The sequence below is a fragment of the Chelonoidis abingdonii genome, chromosome 3, assembly GCF_003597395.2.
Source record: "Chelonoidis abingdonii isolate Lonesome George chromosome 3, CheloAbing_2.0, whole genome shotgun sequence".
Classification (NCBI taxonomy): domain Eukaryota; kingdom Metazoa; phylum Chordata; order Testudines; family Testudinidae; genus Chelonoidis; species Chelonoidis abingdonii.
Genome location: NC_133771.1, coordinates 1,543,355 through 1,556,748, shown reverse-complemented (window position 1 = coordinate 1,556,748; position 13,394 = coordinate 1,543,355). Strand labels below are relative to the sequence as shown.

The 13,394-nt window shown below is 54.1% G+C and overlaps 1 protein-coding gene across 10 annotated transcripts in view; it reads left to right on the top strand.

Moving 5' to 3' along the window:
* AGBL5 (AGBL carboxypeptidase 5) overlaps positions 1-13,394 on the top strand; it is a 64,207-nt gene that overhangs the window by 18,528 nt on the left and 32,285 nt on the right. For 6 of the 10 annotated variants that reach the window (XM_032768043.2, XM_032768041.2, XM_075063536.1 and 3 more), the window contains 3 exons: positions 1,209-1,344; positions 2,544-2,710; positions 3,705-3,913. In XM_032768043.2, coding sequence (XP_032623934.1) covers positions 1,209-1,344; positions 2,544-2,710; positions 3,705-3,913 — 512 coding nt within the window. Of the gene's footprint in view, positions 1-1,208; positions 1,345-2,543; positions 2,711-3,704; positions 3,914-4,729; positions 5,404-7,488; positions 8,653-8,680; positions 8,789-13,394 lie in introns of those variants that run through there. The other 4 variants (XM_075063537.1, XM_032768048.2, XM_032768051.2 and 1 more) reach the window with 3 other exon arrangements.

The following is a 13,394-nucleotide window of genomic DNA, read 5'->3' as shown; positions in this document are numbered from 1 at the left end:
GCCGCTAGCCCTGCTGCTTTCATGAGAGGGCTTGGGAGCCCCGAAAAACGGCTCTGGTTTTTCCTGCTACAATTAGAGTGCAGTGATGGGGTGGGAAGTGAGTTCCCTATCCTGGCTCCCTGCGCCTCGCTTCCTGCGGGGAGTGCTCAGCAGAGCTGGGATGGTTGGCAACCAGTCCTGGTTTCGGCTTGGCTCCTCCCACCTGGAGCCACCTCCGTTCTTTAGAGGAGGCTGTCTGGCTGCAGGAGGAAGTAGGGCGGCTGGTTGGCACCAGGAAGCCTTGTGGACAGGTCCTAGGACATCTGCTCTGTCACTGCCCAGCTGTGACCTTGGGCAGGTCCCATTGCCTCCCTGAGCATGTGTCTTGGGTAGGTTTCAGAGCAGAGCCATGTTAGTCTGTATCAGCAAAAACAATGAGGGGGCCTCGTGGCACCTGAGAGACTAACACAGTTATTTGGGCATAAACTTTCATGGGCTAGAACCTACTTCATCAGATGCATGGAGTGGAAAATAGTAGTAAGCAGTATATATATACAGCACATGAAAAGATGGGAGTTTCCTTACCAAAGGGGGGGTCAGTCTAACGAGACAATTCAATTAACAGTAGAATACCAAGGGAGGAAAAATCACTTCTGTAGTGGGAATGAGGGTGATCCATTTCAGACAGTTGACAAGAAGGTGTTAGTAACCACAGGGGGAAGTTAGTTGTGTAATGACCCATCCACTCCCAGTCTTTATTCAGGCCTAATTTGATGGTCTGTCTTGTGTAATTAGTCCAGAGGGGCTATGTGTGTGCAGCAGCGAGCGCAGTGGAGCTATCGGAGCCAATGACAAGAGACTGCAGCTGTGCCTCTGGCCCCTGCCTTCTAGAGAGACAGCCCCAGCAGCAGCCGTGCTGATGCAGTGAAAGGTGGCTCCCCCTCCGAGGATTGCTGGGCTCAGGGCAGGGGTTTGTAGCAAGACGTCCTGCTCACTTCTGCAATGAGGATGGTGGTCCTGGCTGTCCTGCTGTCAGGGCAGTGGTTCCGTTTCAGTGAGGGCTGCCAGCTCAAGGGGCAGCAGGTGAGAGGTGCCCCTCGAAGATGCTGGTAGGGATGTTGTGTCGTTTGCCCTGGGTGTATGTCTCTGGAGCCTGGGAATAGTAATGGGGACAGTGCTGGTCCTTGTGGTGTGGATGAAGTGACATGGGCTTCCTTTGTGTTTCCTAGCTACACACTGGAGTGCAACTATAACACCGGGCGCTCGGTGAACAGCATCCCCATGGCCTGCCATGACAATGGGCGGGCGAGCCCTCCACCCCCTGCAACCTTCCCCACCAAGTACACTGTGGAGCTGTTTGAGCAGGTAACACCACTGGCTTGGTCACTCACGATGCCTCGCGGCGCCGTACGAGGGGGAACCTGGTGGGCTTGATCACACGTAGTGCCTCGTGGAGCCATATGAGCAGGGAACCCAGCGGACTTGGTCACTCACGGTGCCTCGCAGAACCATACAAGCAGGGAACTCGGCAGGTGCGATCACTCTCAATGCCTTGTGGAGCCGTACAAGCGGAGAACCTGGCAGGCTCCATCACTCGTGGTTCCTTGCGGAGCTGTATGAGCAGGGAACCAGGCAGGCTCCCTCACTCGCGGAGCTGTACGAGCAGAGAACCGGGCAGGCTCCCTCACTCGCGGCTCCTCGCGGAGCTGTATGAGCAGGGACCTGGGCAGGCTCCCTCACTCGCGGAGCTGTACGAGCAGGGAACCGGGCAGGCTACCTCACTCTCGGTTCCTCGCGGAGCTGTACGAGCAGGGATCCGGGCAGGCTCCCTCACTCGCGGAGCTGTACGAGCAGGGAACCGGGCAGGCTCCCTCACTCGCGGTTCCTCGCGGAGCTGTACGAGCAGGGATCCGGGCAGGCTCCCTCACTCGCGGTTCCTCGCGGAGCTGTACGAGCAGGGATCCGGGCAGGCTCCCTCACTCGCAGAGCTGTACGAGCAGGGAACCGGGCAGGCTCCCTCACTCGCGGAGCTGTACAAGCAGGGAACCGGGCAGGCTCAGTGCTGAGCACTGAGCAGCAAGTGTGTGAGCCGTAAATCTCCCGGGCTTGGGAGCAGCCCTATGGAATCAACCCTTGGGGGCCCATCTAAGCCAGTGTTTCTACAGCTTTCACCTTGCTGGTTCCTTATTTGGAGTCAGATTTTTGCAGTTTCCTGACGTTTGCTGTAAAGTATTTGTAAAAGGTATCGGTGCTGATAGTGCAAACCCCGTAACTGGGTGGGGGATGCCAGGGATCTGCCAGAGTGCTGGAGCTGGAAGGGTGGGAAGTGCCTGTCCTTGCTGCTGGGCGCATTCCTGGCTCCCTTTGGGGCGGCTGAGACTAGATCAGCAGTACTGTGAACTGTGGGCCAGAAGCCCTCTGGGTTGTCTGCCCTGTCTGCGTGCTGCCCATGCCGAACCTGGGCCCCCAGAAACTGGGATTGGGGCTCGATGACTCTCCCATTTGCTGCGCTGTGCTGTTGCCCGACTGGGCTCTTCCCCACTGAGTGCCTCTTGCCTCCGCAGGTTGGGCGGGCGCTGGCCATCGCGGCGCTGGACATGGCAGAATGTAACCCCTGGTCCCGGCTCATCATGTCTGAGCACAGCAGCCTCAACAACCTGCGAGCCTGGATGCTGAAGCATGTGCGCAACCTGAAGGGCATGGCTGCGTTCTCCCGCAAGAAGGGCTCTAAGTAAGGACCTGCCTGCATCTCCCCCAGGTGGCATCGGGAGGGGACCCCAGGATAGGGCTAGCGGGTCTGCTGAGTGCATCAGCACCCCAGGGCCTGTGAAAGGCATGTTAGTAGTGCCGCATGGCTGGGACTCTGCGAATTCCAGCGTTGTGTCCATGGGGCAGCCTCTGCCTGCAGCCAGACACTGCCAGCAGGCTAGAGACTACTCAGGGCTGGGTACCCCTCGGAGTTAGTGCTGACATGGCAGAGAGAGGTGGGATGACTCTAAACAGTGTGGAGAGGGGCTGTGCTACTGGACGACTTCTCAGGAGTGGGGCCCTTCCCTTAGCGTCCGAGCCAAGCTCCGGGGGTGGGTGAGACCATTCATTCCTGCACCTTTCTTCATTGCCTTCCCAAACTGTGGTGGCCGGATCCCAGCAGCACTACACTTCTGGAGCCCACCCCTGTAAAACTCTGGCAGTGGCTGGGCTGGGACATAGCACACTGCTCCAAGGGGAGAGCGGCTTCCTAGCGGTCAAGCGCCCTGCCCCGCCCGCTGGCAGATGTGTGAGATCATGGGGCGCCCTGCCCAGCTCATAGCACTAGAAATGTGCACAGCGTTTTAGAAACAGGAAAGAAGATGAATCCACTGCCCCTGGGAGCTGCCAGGAGCCCCGGGATGTGCACAGCACCAATGGCATGGGTTCTTTGAGCTCTGCACAACAGTAGGCTCGGAGCTTCAGAGGGGCCAGTACTTGCTGTTCCCCTTTTGAAGGGGAGCTGGTGTTTGCCGAGAAGTACGCACAGACCGTATGGAGAAGAGGCCTGAACTCGGGACGCCAGGAGAGAATGGCGTTTCAGCAGGCAGCAGCCTCCAGCTTGGCCCTTCTCGTGCTGCCAGTCATGGGAGAGCAGATTGAGCGGCTAGTGCAGCCAGGGGGTGTGGGTGAGGGCTCAGGAGCCGGCTGGGAGCCAAACTCTCACTGCCATTTTCCCTCCCCCCTGTCCCTTCCAGCGGGCTGCCCGCCTTGAGCTCCGAGAATGCCCTCTCCCGGTCCAGGAGCTACAGTCATGGCACCAGTGGGAACAGCGGCAGCCAGCAGAACTCGCCCCAGATCAAAGCCTCACCCAGCTTCACCTTCAGCTGTAACAGGGCTGGTGGCCCTGCAGGCGGGAGTCAGAGCCCTCAGAAAGGCAGCCCGAGGGTCCTGGCACCAGTGAGAGGTAAGCTGGGCAGGGAGCCCCTCCTAGCTTTCATTCAGTACATGTGGAGCTGCTGTGTCAGGCCGGGCCCCTGAAGGAAAGCCCTGCGCCAGCCTGTGCTTTGCTTTAACTTAATAAAAGTGGTTTGCCGTGGAGCAGTAACTGCTTGTGAGGTGCTGCCTCCTGTGTCTTGAGCAACGCTCTGGGTGGCCAAGTGCAATACGAAGCCTTGAGACTCCAGAGTCCAGCTGCAATGCTTCCCGCAGCTTCCCCCACCTTCAGTCAGCTCCCGTTTGGGAGCATGGGCTGCCCTCTGGCTCCTGCCATCCTCCCCTGCAGCTGGTGGCTGGACACAGCTAGGTCAGCTGCTGCTCCTGAACCCCTAGGGATCTGTGGCTGCTGCAGTGCTGGGCTAGCTACCCAGCTACATGGAGCCTTTCTGTGGCAGTTATTGTATTGTCCAAATCCCACAGCCTGGTAAATCCTAGAGCAGGACCCAAAGCCATTCAAAGGAGACCATGTTTTAACTGGATTGCTATGATGGGAAGTCAGCTCAAGACTGCATCTTCTAGAGAAGCTGGCAGGGGGAGTTCCAGCTCCGTTCCCCAGCCATTGCTACTCCCACAAGCATTCCCATGTCCAAGGGGCGCTCAGGCCATAATACAAGTGCCTTCTTCGTTCCCTGGCTAAGTGCTGAGAAGCACTAGGAGTTGCAGTGTTTCCAGTGTGCAGGGTGGATGGCAGGTATGATATGTAACTGGGGGGTGAGCCCAAGCGATAGCCTGCCCAGGTGCTCAGACTGGTTTACTGACCTAAACTAACTAGGCCCTTCCACAGACCTGCCTGGCTTGGGTGATTCTGGCCACTGGCTACCTAGAACCTCTCTGGACCACATCCTGGTCCTATGGTGCCCTGACATGGAAAGAAAGCGCGCTTGGAGGTGACTATCCCCCCAGGCAAAGCCCTTGCTGGGCCTAGCACTTACTTCTCTGGCTTTGTCTCCTCTGCTACACACACCTGAGATGGGTTTAGAGCCCGTGGCAGGCTGCTTGCCTGGCCATGGACTGGAGACCACTAGGAAACCCCAGTGGGGTGCAGCTGCTGGCTGGCCAAGGACATTCAGGACATGATCAGCCTGTATGCTGTAATTCCCCAGCCAGGTCCACTAGGTGGGCCTGCTACTCTGGGCTGGTCCCAGTGGCTAGCAGCCTAGTGCCAGGCTTGGATCAGAATCTCTGCCCTGAAGTATGTCCCAAAGCCCCGGGGTGTCTACACTTGCCATGTCCTGCTGGGGCTGCAGTGTTCTCAAGGGCCAGGAATTGTCCATGGGACTCCACAGTTTGGGTAAAGGATTGTGGTACCAGATGCTGTTCTCCCAGAAGAGATTGTTGAATTCCCGACTGGCTTGGCTTCCTGCGCACTGCCTTCGTTTCACATGTAGCTTCGCCCTGTGCATCTGCTTTCCAGCTTTGGCAGCCTCCATGGGAACCCCGTGGGGAACAAATAAAAGGCTTGTGTCTCCATGGGCATGTTGTAATGTCTGTTTCTTCAGCTTTGCTTGTTTTGTCTGCCGCTGGCCTGAGGCTGCGTGGCTAGAGTGAAACCATGTCCTGTGCGGGCTGGGAACTGTCCTGGGACCTCCCTGAGGCCAGATGAGTGAGAGACTGGGGTTCTGGGGGAGCCAGTCTTAGTGGTAAAGCTTAGGTAATACCCCAAGAATCCGTTCCCTGCTTCTGCTTTGTGCACATCCTAGGCCTCAAGAGCAGTGCGGGGTGGCCGGATTGCTGCCTGCGTGGTTCGCTGTGGCTGTGGCTGCACTGGCAGTTCACGGGAAGCCCTCCCAACTTTACCAGTGACTGCAGGGTTGGGAATGGGAGTGAGAACGGGCTTGCTGCAGGTGTAGCGCCCCCAGGAGCGGGGACACCGGAGGCCTTCCTACACTAGCACTCCACAGTGCTGGAGCAATAGTGGACGATTGCCCTGAGCTTGCTGTGGGGGTAAGTGGGGCCAGGAGACTCATGACTTGCTAGTCTTTGCTCTAGAACTAGGGCTTGAAAGTACTACAAGTCCCAGCCTGCATCAGTGGGGATGAGTGGGGCACCCAGGCTCCTTTGCAGGTTGGGGCCTGAACAACATAGGCCCGTCTTTCTTACTCCCCTTTCAAGCAGACCAGTTGTCCTCACACTTCTGTAGTGTCCAGCCCCTCCTGGCATCTGGAAGCAGGGTCAGTTTGTGGTGGGCTGGTGAGAAGGAAAACACTCCGGAAGAAACTGGGAAAGGAGGATGCTCCTGCTGGCTCGGTAACCATCACCCCTCCCCTGTGCTGACAGTGCTGTCATGCTCTTGGGGCTCTGTGACCCTAGGCTCCCCTTGCTGTGCCCTGGAGAGCACCTTGTATAGAACTGACAGCAAAACCTGTCTGAAGGCTGGCTGCATTGAGCATACTGCTCCGAGCCTGGGAATCGGGCGTCCTGTGCTGGCTTGCAGCTCTCCGCCTGCGTGTATTGGCCTCTCAGGGAGGTAATGCTCTGCCTTTGTGTTTGTCTGGCAGAGCCTTGCTTTCCCTGCCTGTGACATCTCTGCCTCCTGAGCTTACAGAGCCATCTGCACTGAGTGAGTTGGGCAGAGGAGAGGGCCGGAGCAAGTGGAATGTGCACTGTTTGGCGCAGGAGTTGGTCTGAGGCTTGGTCCTCAAGCGCAGAAGAGCAGAGTACTCCGACTGCAGTTCCAGCTCCGACTTGATAACATGCATTCCCCCCTCCCAGTGCTTCCTGGCCATTGATGCTAACGGAGGGAGGGTTAGCCCCGGGTACAGACTGGGGAGCGGTGTCCAGCCATGCTGGCTGCTGTGGTGCCTCAGGGTGCAGTGTTAGACAAGCCAAGCTGGTGACACTAGTGCCCACCTCTGCTGCCTCAGTGCCAGCGGGACTTGCCTCTACCAAGGCTGCCAGAGCCAAGAAAGGACTTGGGCTAGTGGCTAGTGAGGAAGAGCCTGTGCTGTGCTGTGAACACACAGCAGTCCGTCCCCTCCCTGACCCTGGGAGCGCTGGGCATGCTGGTGACAGGGCAGCTCTGCTAACAGCCAGGTGAGGCCAAGGTAACTGTGTCCCCTTCTCCCTGGCTTGGGGCAGGCTGGCTCCTGGACAGGTCCAGGGTCCTCATCAGCAAACAGCTCGGCTTGAGTGCTGGGGTCACTCCCCTGGGCGTGTGTGGGGTTGGTGGTGGCACCAGTGAATCCCTCACCTGCTCTCTCAGCCTGTGTGAAATTGGGGGGAGAAGGGGTATTAATTTTTAAACAACGTCCCAGAAGCCCCATCACCCCCCCATGAGCAGCATCCCCGACAGGCAGGGTCTGTGCTGCTCTTGCCACTAGATCTGGCGTTGGCAGGGCGGCATTGAGACACCTGGGATATGGACTCTTGCATTGCTGCTGCTCGGGCACTTGGGGCCAGGAGTCCAGCCCCACATTCTGCCTAGCACCTTTCAAGCTCCTATGCCGTGCAGTGCCATGCTGCGCCACGCCGCTGCCATCTCTTGCTCTGCTGTGGTCTTCCTTCCTTGCACATCTGCGATGCCCTGTTGATCTCCTCCCACAGGTGTCCCCACAGCCTATCACCTGCCGCCTTTGGCCTGGAACACCTTCTGAGGGGAATTGCTGAGCCACCACCTTTGCCATGTGCAGATGGTGCCGAGGAGCCCCCCCATGCCTTCCGCAATAGGCGCATGTGCACTTACAGTCAAAGCCAGCGCCATCTCAGAGGCCACAGAGTGGAACCACCTGATCCTGGCTGGACCCCTGGCCTTTCTCCACAGGCCCCTTTTGGAGGCTCTTGGCTGCAGGATCCGGTGTTCTACAGAGCACCTAGCACAATGAGAAATGACAAAAAATTCACTAAGCTCAGAGGGCTTTCCCAGCGCCAGCCTTGTGTGTGGGCGCCAGTGCTTGGCAAACCCAGATGTGATGGGTTCATTCTGCATACTGAGCTGCATCCATGGCAGCAAGGCTTGGTTTATACACCACCCCAGAGCCAGCTGGGTGCCACATGGATGCGCATGTGCGGTCCCTGCCCTGAAGGGCTGGTAACTTCACTGGGCAGCATACCAAGCCCAAGGACGGGGGATTGGGCACAAGAGCCACTGGTTTCCAATGCAAATCTCCTTCCTTGGCTGCTTTGCCCGTGTATGTGTATTTACACTGTGCAACGAGTGTTCTTCCAGTAACATCCCTAGAGGTGCTCCACGTTGGGTGTGCCCCCAGGCGCCTTTGACCAGAGACGTTTGGCAGCAGTGCCCTTCAGTCCACACCTGCACCCTCGCTATCCTCAGGCCTCGTACTCAGCCACCACAGCCTGAGACAGCAGCTTGAGGGGCCCACTTTGTAGCTAGTTTTCCCTTCAGGAACAGCTCCTCATTTAACTTTTCTTGTTTCAGGTTGTAGTTACTGTTTTTAAGTTTTACTAGTTAGAGTAGTTTTTAAGTAACTTTTGTTGGTGGGGGGGACTTCTTGTCCCCCCTCACCCCATCGGAGCCTTTCCCGCCTTTAAAGGAATCTGTCTCCTCATGGCTAAATGCCCTGGATTTAAACATTGCCTCAGATGGTGGGATTCACTCTCTGTATTTGCTGCTTAGGAGACACGTGTCCTAGCTAAGTGTGAGATTTTTTTTGAGGATTTAAGAGTAGGATTAGAAAAAAACAGGAAAATTAAGTTTAATCTTCTCATGATGGAGCACTGCCTTCTGCCTGCCTCACACCTGGGCCCTGATCTCCTCTCTTCCTGCCCCATACAGTGGTCTTGTGATGAGGACAGCGCCTGTTGACCTCTGCAGACCACTCACCCACCAGACCTTTGGGGGGGTTAGCACCAGGACTTCCAGGAAGAGGAGCTCCAGATCCTGTCACAGACAACTCCGGTGCCAAGAAGCCTAGGTCACCACAGAGACCTGCGTTTCCAAAGATCTCACAGCCCCAAAAAGGTACCACTGAGGTGCCAAGTTCTCAAGGTACAGAGATTTCAGGTACTTTTAAGTCCCACAGTACCCAGCATTATTTGGTATTGCCCAGGCATGATCGTGGTGCAAGGGATTCTAAGGACTCCGCATCAAAGAAATTGGTACCGAAGGCGGGTCCTGCTTCCATCTTATTACAGTATCCAAGTCGACGTTGCAAACTGATCAACTGGTGCCATCAATGCCAACATCATCCTTGGTACCGCCACTTCCCACTGCAGAGCTTTGCCAGGTTTCAGTGCAGATTCACTGGTACCGCATGCATTTCAGGTTCTCCAGGGACTTGTTTGTCTCAGATAAACCCACCTCCTTCCTACTAAAGAGTACACAGAGACTCTTGGTACTGGAATGTTGTCTGTCACTGCATCATTCTCTAGCATCACCTTGTTCCCAGGTACCCACTAGAAAGGACAAGCAACCTGCCTTAACACCAGCCCTTCTGCTCCTCCCATGGACTATGAGCAGGATAGCTCCTCTGACTCTGGTTTCCATGTGAGATTCATAGATTCATAGACTCTAGGACTGGAAGGGACTTCGAGAGGTCATCGAGTCCAGTCCCCTGCCCTCATGGCAGGACCAAATACTGTCTAGACCATCCCTGATAGACATTTATCTAACCTACTCTTAAATATCTCCAGAGATGGAGATTCCACAACCTCCCGAGGCAATTTATTCCAGTGTTTAACTACCCTGACAGTTAGGAACTTTTTCCTAATGTCCAACCTAAATCTCCCTTGCTGCAGTTTAAGCCCATTGCTTCTTGTTCTATCATTAGAGGCTAAGGTGAACAAGTTTTCTCCCTCCTCCTGATGACACCCTTTTAGATACCTGAAAACTGCTATCATGTCCCCTCTCAGTCTTCTCTTTTCCAAACTAAACAAACCCAATTCTTTCAGCCTTCCTTCATAGGTCATGTTCTCAAGACCTTTAATCATTCTTGTTGCTCTTCTCTGGACCCTCTCCAATTTCTCCACATCTTTCTTGAAATGCGGTGCCCAGAACTGGACACAATACTCCAGTTGAGGCCTAACCAGCGCAGAGTAGAGCGGAAGAATGACTTCTCGTGTCTTGTTTACAACACACCTGTTAATGCATCCCAGAATCACGTTTGCTTTTTTTGCAACAGTATCACACTGTTGACTCATATTTAGCTTGTGGTCCACTATGACCCCTAGATCTCTTTCTGCCATACTCCTTCCTAGACAGTCTCTTCCCATTCTGTATGTGTGAAACTGATTGTTCCTTCCTAAGTGGAGCACTTTGCATTTGTCTTTATTGATCTTCATCCGGTTTACCTCAGACCATTTCTCCAATTTGTCCAGATCATTTTGAATTTTGACCCTGTCCTCCAAAGCAGTTGCAATCCCTCCCAGTTTGGTATCGTCTGCAAACTTAATAAGCGTACTTTCTATGCCAACATCTAAGTCGTTGATGAAGATATTGTACAGAGCCGGTCCCAAAACAGACCCCTGTGGAACCCCACTTGTTATACCTTTCCAGAGCTCAGTTCCCAGCCCAGAGCTACCTCTCCTGACATCTTTTCTGAGAGAGAGACTCCAAGACACAGGCAGACTGCTGTACCCCACATTCTTCCTGGTATGATCAACCCTGGATGCCCCACTTTTTCCTTATGGCCCCCCTCAGTTGCTGTATTGGGACTCAAGGGGGTGCTTATCGGCCACAATTCTCCAGAGTGGCCAGCTACACTGGTGATGACCTCCAAAGGAGTGATCACCCACTCCTCCTGTCCCTCCACATCAGCCTCTGCACCTTCGGAGGAAGCTACACCAAAAACTAACCTCTCCTGCTCGCCCTGCATACACAAATTATTTTAAACAGTTCCAGGAGCTTATGAAGAGGATCTAACTCTCTCCAGATCCCCTTGGAGGAGGTCCATGAGACCACCGTGAACTTTGAGACGTCCTCTATACTGCCACTTTGAGTCCAGTAGCTTTGCCTGTAAACAAGGCTTTATCTGAACCTCCCAAAACAATCTGGCAGACCCGGGCCACCAACCTCCAACTGGTAAAAGGGCAGATCATGTTCCTGATAAAGATTCTGAATTTCTGCCAACCATCCTCCAGCACCTAACTCCTTCCTGATAAAGATTCTGAATTTCTGCCAACCATCCTCCAGCACCTAACTCCTTGGTCGTTGATGCTGTGAATGAGCGAAGCAGGCAACCCCACAAGGCCACACAGCATAATAAAGACCCCAAATGCCCTATTGTTGTGTTTTTAGGCTCTGTGGCAGAACTCTGACCTTGCTCCCGTGGGTCCTGCGCTTCTAGGCGGTTTACGCTAGCCTCAGTGGCTCACTGTGACCCTCCACGTGGCCCTTCTCTTTCTAGGGCCAGGGTTACAGTCTACTGAGCCCTTTTCATCATAAGCCAGCAAGGAGGTCGGTGAGAGAGCTCCCACAGTCTCTGTTCAGCCTCCTGTCCTGACAGGGGCCTGACTTCTCCTCCCAGGAGATGTTCCTGTAGTGGTGGGTTGGGGGGAACCTGGGCCTGCCCTCTACTCTGGCTTCCGGCCCAGGGACCCTAATGGTAGCAGTTGTTGGCAGCCAACCTTTCACTGCCAGAGTTGCTACATTTCTCTGGGCCACTTCCCCACAGCTCTCCTGCTTCTCCCTTCTTCACCCTTACCTTGGGGCTCCTTTAACAGTGGTCTGAGGGTGTCTTCAGTAACCAGCTCTTCAGCCGCACTTCCTCACTTCTGGCTCCCTGGCTCTTCCCTGTCTGACTGAAGTGAGCCTTTTTTATAGTATCAGCAGGGCCTTAATTAGAGTCAGGTGGTCACATTAACTGAATGGCCTCACCTGACTCTTTGCAGCTTAATTAGAGTCAGTTGTTCTCATTAGCCTGGAGCAGCCCCTGCTCTGGTCAGTCAGGGAACAGAAAACTGTTAATCCAGTGGCCAGTCTATCTGCCTTCTGCTATTCTGCTGTAACCAACTGGCCTCGGTCCATCACAGCTTGTTTAGATTAGGGGTTTTGCACTGAGTAGTGATACTTACATTGCCAACCTGGTGGATCACAGCATGAAGAAGCAGGTTTAAGAGATACGCATTGTGCCTGAAATGCCTAGGTGAGACTCATTCTCTGGCACCTGGTGCTAGCTGAGCACACTTACTCTTTGGCAGACATAGCAGACTTCTGACCCTTCTGTTACAGGAGCCCTTGTTATTCGAACCTCTGGGATCCGATAATTCCAAAGGATAGAAAGGAAGGCTAGGAGACCTGAATTGGCTTCAAGCACTTCCAGATCTAAGAAAGTGTCAATCATGACAGCTTCGGCCATGGCATCAAGCTCCAGTTCCAAGTCAACAGAGCTTCTGTTAGCCAAGGCCGCAATCCAGCTCCAGAACTGTTCTGGTCTCCATCAGAACTGGAGAGAGACCCTAGGGATTGGGACAATTTACCGGACCCAACTCCATCAGTTCTGAAGAAAAGGAGGCTAAATTTAAAACACCTCAGGTGGTTCTTTGGCCAATTCGCAGCATGCAGATGCAAGACCTAAGGACTTAAGACCTCTGGATCTTCCAGAGGAAACTGATCCAAAAAAGAGGCCATCAGATAAAATCATAGCAGCTCACCCTCATATTATCATAGTTACAGTAAATGTTGATCTGGACCTGCATCATATACCAGGTCCGGCCATATAACATTGTTTTCCTGATAAGAGACTGAGATGATATTGACGGGAGAGCTCTCCAGGGTCCCTGGTATCATCACCTTACATTCCACCTGGCTAATCAAGAAAGACCATATCACTACTTTCTGTATTTCAGATCTCTACTTCAGTTATCTTCCCTATTGTTTCAGTATCTGATGCAAGATTGATTCTACAGATGTTGAGCTCACCCCGACACATCTAAGACTCAGTCTTCTAGGGTGAAACAGTCTCCCTCCTCAAATGAACATTCCTGGACATCCTATGTGTCAAACCAGTAATTTAATGCCAGATTTGGGTACTTGGCAAGACAGGCCTATGCCACCATGGATGTCTTGGCCATCTTGGCCAACCTGTTTATTAATAGCAATTGAGAGAACCTGATTCTTTGATTCCAGAACAACTTCCAACTGAACCTACGGATCTGAGATGTCCAGATCCAAGAGCCAGGGAACATTGCCCTACCTTAATGCAAGACACTGTCTCTGATGGAGGGTGCCAGGACAGATCTCCTTGGAATGACTTCTAACATGAAGTCAGGGAACTAGAAAATGGTTCATTTCCAAATGAGAATGCCGGTGTAGCTGCAGCAGCATCTCCTTCTGAGGACGCAATTCAGTTCCATGGGCCTGTGGACAGGATGGCATCAACTTCAAAATCATAAGAACATAAGAACGGCCATACCAGGTCAGACCAAAGGTCCATCTAGCCCAGTATCTGTCTACCGACAGTGGCCAATGCCAGGTGCCCCAGAGGGAGTGAACCTAACAGGCAATGATCAAGTGATCTCTCTTCTGCCATCCATCTCCATCCTCTGACGAA